Here is a 9,778-nt window from a genome sequence, read left to right as displayed (position 1 = left end):
TTCACACACACATCACTGAGAAACATGCTCTAGAAAAGAATGCGACACTCATGCAGAAAAGAAGAAAGAAACTGGTTTTATTCTCAGACACTGAAGTCTTGTTACGGCATCTAGCTGCATTCCCCCTGACTGGCTTTGCCTGCACAAGGATGGATTTTAACAGGGAAGGGCACCAGATACAGACCAGGAGACCATCACGGGAGGTAAATAACCCTTTACAATGAGTCAGAGCACATGGCAAGTGTAACTCAAGACAGGGATTTTCTAGGGACAAGTCCGCCCCTGCCAGGTGATCTTGTTTCCTCGAAAAGGCACTTCCAGGACTGGAGTTGGTACAGGAGAGATGAAGACAACAGACAACAGGAGGAAGTACTGGGGGAGAGGGAGGGAGATGCTTCTCAATTTAACCCATCATGGTATCATGATGAGGTGGTGGTGAGAATGGTTGGGTTGTTTTCAGTGTATCAGAAGAAGCAGCAAAGGCCGCCTGCAGGGCTGTGCATCAACCAAGGCTGGCACAGAGCCCCTGCACCCACAGAAAGGGCTGCCAGGGCTGTGGCCAGACATGCCAGAAGGAAGGAGCAGTAGTGGGCATGACCCACCTGGAGACTGGTGCAGGAGGCAAGGGGATAGGAAGGGGGAAGGCAAACAGGGTGAACTCATTCTGTCCATTCCTTCTTGATGGACAGGTTCCACTCCCAGGTGAGATGGTCATGCTTGTCATCATCCGTGAAGAAGGATTTGTTGTGATAGGTGCCTCGAGCCAGCATACCCTTAGGAGCCTCTTCAACAGGTGTCAGGAACTCATACTCCTCTGGCCGTGGCCCATAGCTGCCAACCATGAATGTGGCTTTGTCCACTAGGAGAAAACAATCCACAGGGAATAAGCCCCTCAGATGGGGAATGATAAGGGAGAGAGGAAGCCATGAGCAAAAGAGCAGAAAGGAGATGGGGGAGAAAGGAACAGTGCATGTCAGCAAAGGGGAGCAGAATCAGTGGGAAAAGTGGGTTAGTGAAGCATAAGAACAGCTGGAAGGATAACATGGGTGGATGGGCAGGTGAACAGGCAACTCAGTTTGTACACTCTCACATGTATGTGCTTGTCCTGGTTTGAGATAAAGTTGGGAGGAAACTGAACATTCTAGCTGCTAGAAGGATGTGAGTACACCCAGCATATGGTTCAAGATCTACTTTGATTTCCCACTACTTCTGTTTACTGCTGAGAAGACACCAGTTACGTGTGCTGAGCAGGATGCTGAAGCCTCAGAGGTGGTTGCACGGAAATGCAACCACGTGGGGTGTGTGCGTGTGCAAGATGAGGCTTTCCTCTGCCTTGTCCAAGCAGAGCAGCCCTGGGGAGAACCCACGGGCAAATACAGGGCCCTGTATACAATGGGAAGCTTTATAGAGCAGGTCTGAATTTTACCAAGGACTTCTGAAGAACTTTCAGAGAGTGGGAAGCTCCCCACAGGCTGAGACACTGCATAGGGGGTGGAGGGGAGGAGAAGAGCTCTGTATGGAGAGGCAATCTGTGGCAAGCACTGTCTAAGCAGAGTCTCTGTGGACTTTGCTGCTGCAGACAGTGGTGTAGCATACAGATACCAGAGCTGGCTCATACCAAGTTCGCACAAAACAAGAAACCGCTGTTCTGGGTGAAGCAGGCTTATGCATTCTGCTGAGAAGTCATCTCCTGGGTGTTAACGTAGGGTGGGACTTGGGACAAGGGAGCCTCTGTCCCAGTCCAGAGCTGCAGGAATACTTCTTTGAGAAGAGGGAACACACAGATAGGAGCAGGGTTGTGCAGGGCATGCAGGACTCTTACTCACCCTTCACCCCTGTCCGGTAGGTGTGCTGCACATATTTCAATCCCGACACAATGTCCCTGTTTACCTGCAGGAAGTAACCAGAAGTGTCAAGAGAAGAGTTTTGGTTCTGTACCTGATTATTTTCCCCCTCCTTACCCATCCTAGATGGAGCCTCAGCACAGGGCACATTGTACAGATCCCTAAAACAATGTCTCCATAGAGACATCTCCATACCTGGAGACCTTAAGCATCCTCAGTGCATCTCGTGCACTTCCCCATCCCTAGCCCAACTCTGAAGCTGACTGAAGCACATCAGTAAGGTTCTCAAGACATGCTGATGAGGATGAAGAACAGTGAAGCAGGAAGTTCCTGTTTAATAATTTTCATATTGGAAACCATACATGGGTAACTAGAGTCATCCCTTCAGCCCCAATGAGTGGATGACTTCCAGGTGCCCTCTAAGCTCCATGGGGAGCTGGCAAGTTTCTTTTCAAAAGAGAGAGAGACATTTTTCAGAATCTTTTTTCAAATTTCGCATGGAAGCTTGGATGTAACCACTGCTGCTCTCCTCCAGCATACACTGCCTTCCCACATTGTACACTACTCAATCTGAAAACAAGATGGACAAATCCTTTTACATCCCAGGGTTGAATTCACACAGTACAAGCCCTCACCATCCATGGAATTGATGGAGGGAGTTAGAATAACCTGTCTGGCTTCAGGTATCCCTGGTCAACAAGACACAGATACAGATGGAAATATTTCACAGCACAAAAGAGAGCTGGAGGTGTCTTGGGGGAGAGCATTGAGTGATATTCATCTCTGAGACAGCAAGCCTCAGAGAAAAAGGGAGCTCTGCTCTACAGAACTCTACCCTCATCTGTCTCAGGAGAATTATCTTTCTTCCCTTTTTGCCTTGTCTTCCAAGCCCAGCTTTGAAGCAAGCACTTGTAGAGATGATCAGATCAGTGCTGCATGCCACACTGCAGCATGGCCAAGTTTCATTTTCAGCTGTAAACAGACGAAATGGCTGACACACAGATTAATGGAACTGAGGGAGAAATGAGCCCATTTGGGTATATCACGACCTGAAGAATTCAGGTATCTTCAGCCAAATGCTACAATATTACATTTCTTTAATGTGTACATGAAGCCTGGTAATACTGACTGAATCAGTACTTCATGAATAGCCATTCTTTCTTCTCTTCTCCTCTCTGTTCATTTCCACTTAGTGTGAAGTAAAGATTTTCCAGTAGCTAAAAAGCAAAACCAAACTCAGCCAAAACTACCCATCTGGCTTTTAAGCCACTTCTTGTTTATCAGTGTGAGCAAACAGAAACCAACTTCCTCCAGGCGGTGAGCAAGCAGAAACGATTTCCTGGAAATATCTCATCCCTTGTTGGGTAAAACAACACCTGAAGCTTGGGAAGCTTTGCAGATGTTCAGCTTTTGGCATGCTGCTTGGCTCTAGTTAAATGATAGACTGCCACTGACTGGCCTTAGCAACAGATAAGAAGCAACTGGAAGGAAAACAACTCACTCTGAAGTGGATCTTAACTCTGTATTCCACCCCTTCCTTTAATACGAAGGTCTCTTTCTTGAGTGCTTCGAGGTCACCTGCAAGGAGAGGATCAAGCTGTCAGCAAAAGATGTCACAGCAAGGAGAGATCAGGTACAGGGGGGAAGATGGGCGTAGGTTGCTGTCAGAGGTGAGCATCCCTTCAAAGGGTGACACCTGTAAAAGGAGTACTCAGATGTCTGTGTAAGATTGTGTTGAGTGACAAAAATACACAGAAATTCCTGGGTGTTTGTATGTATCTGTGCCCACAGAAGATAATGCCTAATCACAGACCTAAGCACATATACATAAAGATGTTTATGCAAAGACTTGTTGCTGAGCATTCGCAGGGACTGTGTGTATTCCCCACCCATCCATGAGAGGAGCGTGTTTCACAGCTCCTGCCCAACTTGGAAGGCTGCCTGGGCCCCGCAGGGCTCTGCATGGTTTTGGGCAAACAGGAAGTTTCTCTGCCTCTCCAGGCCCAGCATCCTCTCTCCACAGAAAAAGCCCATATAAGGTTCTCTCCCCGTGTCCCCAGGGGCCGGAACTGCAGTATTGCTCGATTCTGAAGTTTCGATATAGCCTGTTACCCTAATGCATGCACATGCCTTCTGCTCATGAAGTCTTATTGAAAGGAAGCAAGCAGAGATAACTCCTAGAGCAGTCTAGATGAAGAAAAAGAAAGATATTTTCCACTGTTACATCTCCCCCTTTTTTATTCCTATGTGTATACTTTAAGATAAGAAACAAGGCTAAGATGACTTCAGAGTTCCTCTAAAACCCATTGTAGCATCGCCAGGACAAACTCTCCTTTAACTTGGAGCATGCCAGGGCCTTTGCTTGTTTCCCATTGTGACCAAGGGCAGAGCCTGTGCCTACCTGTAAGGTCCATAGTGATTGGTCCTGGAGCAGAGTCACATACCAGAGTGAGTCGGGTGACCACCACATTGGGAGCTGTTGGGTCTGCAGATAGGAAAAGTCAGGGGGAAGCTGTCAGCTTGTAAAATTAAATGCAATAGGCAGGGAAGGACACTGAAGAAACAGGGATGCCTTGCCACAAAGAAACTGCATTTCAGGAAACACCCAGTAATGTCAGGCTTCCTTAGCACAATAGGACCACATGCCTACACAGTCTTTCCACACAGATCCCTCTGGTCTCCATCACAATACCTAGAGGTCGTCTTTCCACCACAGAAAACTTCCTTCTTAAGATTATTCTGAGTCAAAAGACCACCATTCAGCATAGGTTGACCCCTTCATATTCCTAACACCTCAGAAGTCCTCCAAGACCCATACATCTCCCACCATGAGTCCTTTTCCGATGCCAGCACTCCCCAGTAATCTTCCTAACTCCTAAGACTCAGAGCATCTTCCATGGTTCTTTTATGTGCAACTTTCCACCTGCTCAGTCCCCAGTCCTCCAGCACAAGCAGTGCATGTCCCTGGTCAAACAAGATCCCCCTTCTTTGAAGCAACCTCGCCTCATTCCCACAGCACACTGTTGCAGTACATCTCCCCCGTCCCTCCCTATCAGTGTGCCCCAGCCTACCTACTACCACAGGTCCATCTCCCAGCAGGGACTTCTTGTATTTAGCAAGGCTTTCATCATCCTTGTCCAACTCTTGCAGCTCCTGCAGTGTTTTCTGAGGAGGAGGTTTGTAATTGAGTTTCCCATCCAGCTCATCATCATCGTCCTCCACATGAGGTTCTTGTGTCTTCTCAGTCATAGTCACTTGGTCTGGGCGACAGAGGAGGGGACAGTCAATGGGATTGCTGTGGATGGAAGTAGTGTCCCCAGGGGCACTCACTCTGGGCACAGCGTGCCTCAGTCCCCCTGACAGGCAGGCACCCACCCAGTGCTGAAGGCAGCAGGATTCCTGCAGGCAAATGGCGACGGTGATCGGCTGCAATCCAGACACTGCTGTGCTGATATTCTGGCTCAAGCACAATCCCCCTCTACCCCCGCTCCTCTTCCCTGCAGGCACCACGCGCACACGCAGACCTACACCATTCTTCCCTCCCAGGAAGGAGGTGCAGGAGCAGAGGCTGAAACCCGAGTGATTTACAGCCACTCTGCAGCACAGTTGTGGCCGGCAACCCTGCAATTACAAGCCATCATACAAAGCTTCAGTGCTCAGCGGCTATCTCGCACAAAGAGCCACTGCCACACACTGGAGCACAGAGAAACGTGAATAAAACCAAGGACAGATGTTTTGTTCACCCTCTCATAATGGGTTAAAATCCACATTTCACAGAAAGATCAAATACCTGACAGCCACTTCCTTAGATTAGCAAATCAGCTGAAGCTCTCAAGGAAGCGGGCAGGGTAGTCTATCTGCTGGCATTCCGTGTTCTCCCACTAACAGCTCACTTCAGGCACCCATCAGGACTCCTTCCCCACTGAGGAAGATGATGGCGATCCCAGAACAGCCACGCATAACCGTGCTGCTCCAGTGGTGTTTCTCGGGGTGGAGAGGCAGGACAGCTGGAGCCGCAGCCAGCAGGGCTGGGTCACACTCTGCTGAATGGCAGAAGGGCAGCGAAACTGCTTGGGTGGCATCCCAAATGGGAGCCAGAGCAGGGAAATATCAGCCAATGGGCAGCCAGAACATGGGATGGGGGAACAGGAGACAGGCAGCAGAGGTAAGCAATGCTGTGCCAGGTGCCCCTTAATCAGCTGCCAGCCTCGAGGAGCCAGCCACATGGTCCTAGCCACCTTCCCACTCTTCAGAGAAAGGCTGAAAAACAGAGCAGTGCCATGGTACAGTGGCAGTTGTCAAAAATGGCCAAGCCATTCCTTGTTCTTTGTCAGCAAGAGGATTTGGTCAAGCTACACAGATCATTCAGTTCACTTCCACTTATGCTTCTTTGAGACTGTCCCTACTAAAAAGTCCCCTTCTGCTTGCTTATTTGCAATTTTCCAAACAAATTGTTTGTGCTTTTTCTGCAGTTGTGGCCTCTGCTCCCAAAAGTTAAACTGAGAGCCAATGGGATAGCTTTTTCATTCATTAAAATAGAAAAGAAACACACACACACACACACACACACACACACACACACAAAAAAAAAAAAAAAAAACCACAACAACAACCACCCAGAAAAAATAACTGTACAAGGTGAATCAGCAAGTGGTGTCAGGCAATTCTGAGCAGTTTGCAGACCTCTCAGAGCAATTCCAGTGCAGGGAAGAAAAATAATCAAGGAGTGGTACATTGGCATGCTGCAAAGGGACAGAGAAGGACTGAGCAGCACACAAACAAGAAGATTCAGTCAGGTATTCTAATTAGAAATGGCCATTGCAAGATGACTTTGCAATTTTGTGGTGAGTGAGGAACTAGTACGGAATGGGCAGATGGGAAATAAAAGGGAATCTCAACCCAAACAAACAGGGAAAAAAACAGGTCCCAACAGCTGAATAACCCTGGCTCAGTTCACGCCCAGACCTAGGACTGTGAAGTACCCAAATACCATCGGAAAGGCCGGTGGGCTTGTCCTCAAATGAAAGAAAACCAAAAGCTCCCTCCTGAAAGCCGCAGTTACACATGCCCCATAACTCCGTGGCCCCAGCAACAGTCACCTTAGGAAGCCTCACAATCCCCTCAGTGCCATTCCACATTCAGCACAGGAGGCTGTGATTAGCCATGACAGCCACTGCCAAGTCTTGCCTTCCACTTGGGCTCCAGCTGCAGGTCTGAGCACTGACCTAAGCTCTCTCACAATACCAGGCTGCATCTGATACCAATACAAACACAGACCAGAGGTGCCTGCCTGGCCCATCCTCCCACGTCCGCCTCTTGTAGTTTATAACAGGAGAGGGTCAGACACACGACATGGAAAGAGGCATCCCTGTCCACATGCAGAGAAAGGGCAGAGTCAGGACTAGATCAGCTGGTTGCTCCTCATCCCTCAGACCTTGCCTCTGCGTCACACATGCTGCAGAAACAGTCCCTGCCAGCCCGCGGGGGTGGCTTACTTGAGGGGGAGTGCTTTTAGGTTCTGAAAACATCCCAGAAAGGTGGACAGACAACCTGCCATGCCAACAGCAAGGTCCTTCAGGGAACAGAACCAGCCAGGCTGCCTGGGATGAACAACCTCTGGGTCACAGGATGGCACTGATCACACCAAGTTCTGGCATTTTTCCCCAAGCCGTGGACCTGATGCTGCCTTGCTGCCAAACTCCCAGGCAGGCGGTGACCAAGAGGAAAGCTCCCATCTCAGCAGCTCATGCCCCTACTCGCTCCAGCTCCAGAGCTGGTCCCCTCTGCAAGCTGAGACACATTCCTGAGCTCAGGCACCACTGCTTCCCCAGAGACACCATGTTGCTTTCAGGGTTCCTGAGCTACTGTGCCACTGCCCAGGCCAAGGGCTAACATGGAGCCCCCCATTCAGACCAAGAGCCTCATTAAAACAAGGCCAAGAGCCTTAATAAAATTAACCCTATATTGCTATATGCAAGGAGAAATCTGTGTGGTTGGTCTCTTGCCCTGCCACATTTTTCTTGCTTTTTAGCAGCCCCAGCCTGTATCACCTGAACCCCTGGGGCCTGGCAGCAACCGTGAAACAGCAGGAAGAGGGCCAGGACAGGGCAGGGTTACAGATCCCTGTTAGAGAGAGATGGCTGCAGGAGGCAAAGAAGGAATCACACCCTGGCGAGAGGTGCGAGTGTCGCAGCTGGGCTCTGCCTGTGCCGTGGATAGACAGCTGCCCTCGCACCTGCAGCAGGAGGGGGCAGTGACAATGGGGAGGGTAGGCACCTCCTCGGCCCCCTCATGGCTCCACGGGCACAAAACGGGTTGTCAGAGGGGCAGCTTTTTACTCGCCCTCCGTCTGCTCATCACTTCTCCAAACCAACCCCTGGCCGAGGGCTTATCTCCAGGAAGCGGGTTTAGCAGGGAGGAAGTAATTTTCCGCGATGGGGGAGAAACACACCGGACTCAGCAGCGCCCCCAGCCCTGGCCTCCCCATCCCAAGCCCCGGGGTGCTGGGACAGGTTAGCCCATCTCCCGGGGAGCGCCGGGTACCACTTCGCAGGGATACACCCGCCGCCAGCCCGGGACCGCGGGGCCCTCTTCCCTTGCCCTGCCCCTTCGCCCGCGGAGCCTGACTTCCCCCTCGGGTGCAGGCAGGGCTGTGCCCGTCTCCCCGGGCAAGACCGGGCACCGGCGCCAGCCCCCGGGAGCGAAGGCGCAGAGTTGCGCGGCGCCCGCGGGGAGCGGGGCGGGGGTGCGCCCGCCCCGCCGTCCCTGCCCGGCTCCCCCCGCCCGCCCCTCGCACTCACCGGCGGAGCGGCGCCTGCGGCCGGGGTCCTCCTCTGCTGTCAGCGCTCAGCCGCGAGCTTTGGCAGTTGGAGCAGGAAGGAAGTTGGTGAAGACAGGGGAAAAAAAATAACACTCACACGCAGCGAAAAAAAAAAAAAAAAAAAAAAAAGCCTCGGCAGCAGCCCACCCGCAGAGGAAGCCCTGCGCGGCCCCGCATGCTGCGGCGCTCCGCCGCCTGCCCCGCTTTGTCTGCGCCCGCCCGGCGCCGCGCTGCGCTCTTTTTGCGCAGAGATGCACAGGGCTTTGTCTGGGAAGCTGAGCCCGGCCAGGGACGCCGGAGTGCTCGCCGTGCGCGGCTTCGGGCTCTCGGTGAGGGCTTCTCTGCCTGGGAGGGAGGCGGGTGATAGCTTTGTTTTTCTCCCTAGGCTTTTATTTTGTTTATTTTCCTGGTGTAATTAAGGTCGATTTCAAAAACTGGCGCTGATTATACCGATTAAAATACGCGGAGAATCAGATTGTGTATTCTGGCGTGCGTGGGAAGGTATGGAGTGTTGCAAATGGAGGTTCTTATGAACCTCATTTTTCCTGCTACCTGCTGCACCTAATCAGCTTATTGTTCCCAACTCCCAGCCGTTTTCACACAAGCAGTTTCAAAGATGAGCTACCTCAGGAAGAGAAAAGCTCTCATTTCCCAGGGTTGCTTAAATGATCGAAAAGATTTTGCACTGCTTACTTTCTGAAATACCAGCAGATTTTCTCTTTCTTTGCCCCTCATGGAGTGCCTCCTTAGTTCATCAGTCACATAAATCCTTCATGTACATAGTCCTCAGTGCACAACAAATTAGATCATTCATTTGCGAACAACAAATCTGGGCCTGCAATGAGTGATAGACTGTTCTTAATGCATAGACAGCAGCAAAATAAGCAAAGCATATCTATTGCCAATAGGCTTACATTCACTGCCCTGGATCCACATATCCATTAAAAGTATTTATTGTACACAAAATTTTAAAGGTTGTAAACAACTGAGGAAAAGGGCTCTTCTTCAGGGATGAACAGATCTCAGAAGAGGGGGACTCATTTTTTCAGCCAGATATTGCTTTCATTTAGGTTATGAGTGGCACAATGCTTCTTACCTCATGAATTTCAAGGGA

The 9,778-nt window shown here is 50.6% G+C and overlaps 1 protein-coding gene across 2 annotated transcripts; it reads right to left on the bottom strand.

Annotated features, from left to right (window-relative positions):
• Positions 1-51: 51 nt before the first annotated feature.
• Positions 52-8,762, bottom strand: ARHGDIB (Rho GDP dissociation inhibitor beta). Of its 2 annotated transcripts, none has more exons than XM_066183481.1 (6): positions 8,645-8,762; positions 4,916-5,104; positions 4,246-4,329; positions 3,346-3,422; positions 1,827-1,890; positions 52-859 (listed from the first exon to the last, which is right to left on the bottom strand). In XM_066183481.1, exons 2-6 carry the CDS (start codon positions 5,091-5,093, stop codon positions 660-662), a joined length of 603 nt encoding a protein of 200 aa, XP_066039578.1. In that variant the 5' UTR covers positions 5,094-5,104; positions 8,645-8,762; the 3' UTR covers positions 52-659. The 2 variants fall into 2 exon arrangements, with proteins under 2 accessions (XP_066039578.1, XP_066039579.1); XM_066183482.1 differs by lacking the exon at positions 8,645-8,762 and adding an exon at positions 5,220-5,342.
• Between the last annotated feature and the right edge of the window lie 1,016 nt (positions 8,763-9,778).

This window comes from Chamaea fasciata, unplaced genomic scaffold, assembly GCF_029207755.1.
Source record: "Chamaea fasciata isolate MVZ Bird 193981 ecotype frontalis unplaced genomic scaffold, bChaFas1.0.hap1 SCAF_5, whole genome shotgun sequence".
In the NCBI taxonomy this organism is placed as follows: Eukaryota; Metazoa; Chordata; class Aves; order Passeriformes; family Sylviidae; genus Chamaea; species Chamaea fasciata.
Note: the sequence above shows the minus strand (reverse complement) of the source record. Positions and strands in the feature narration are given on the sequence as shown.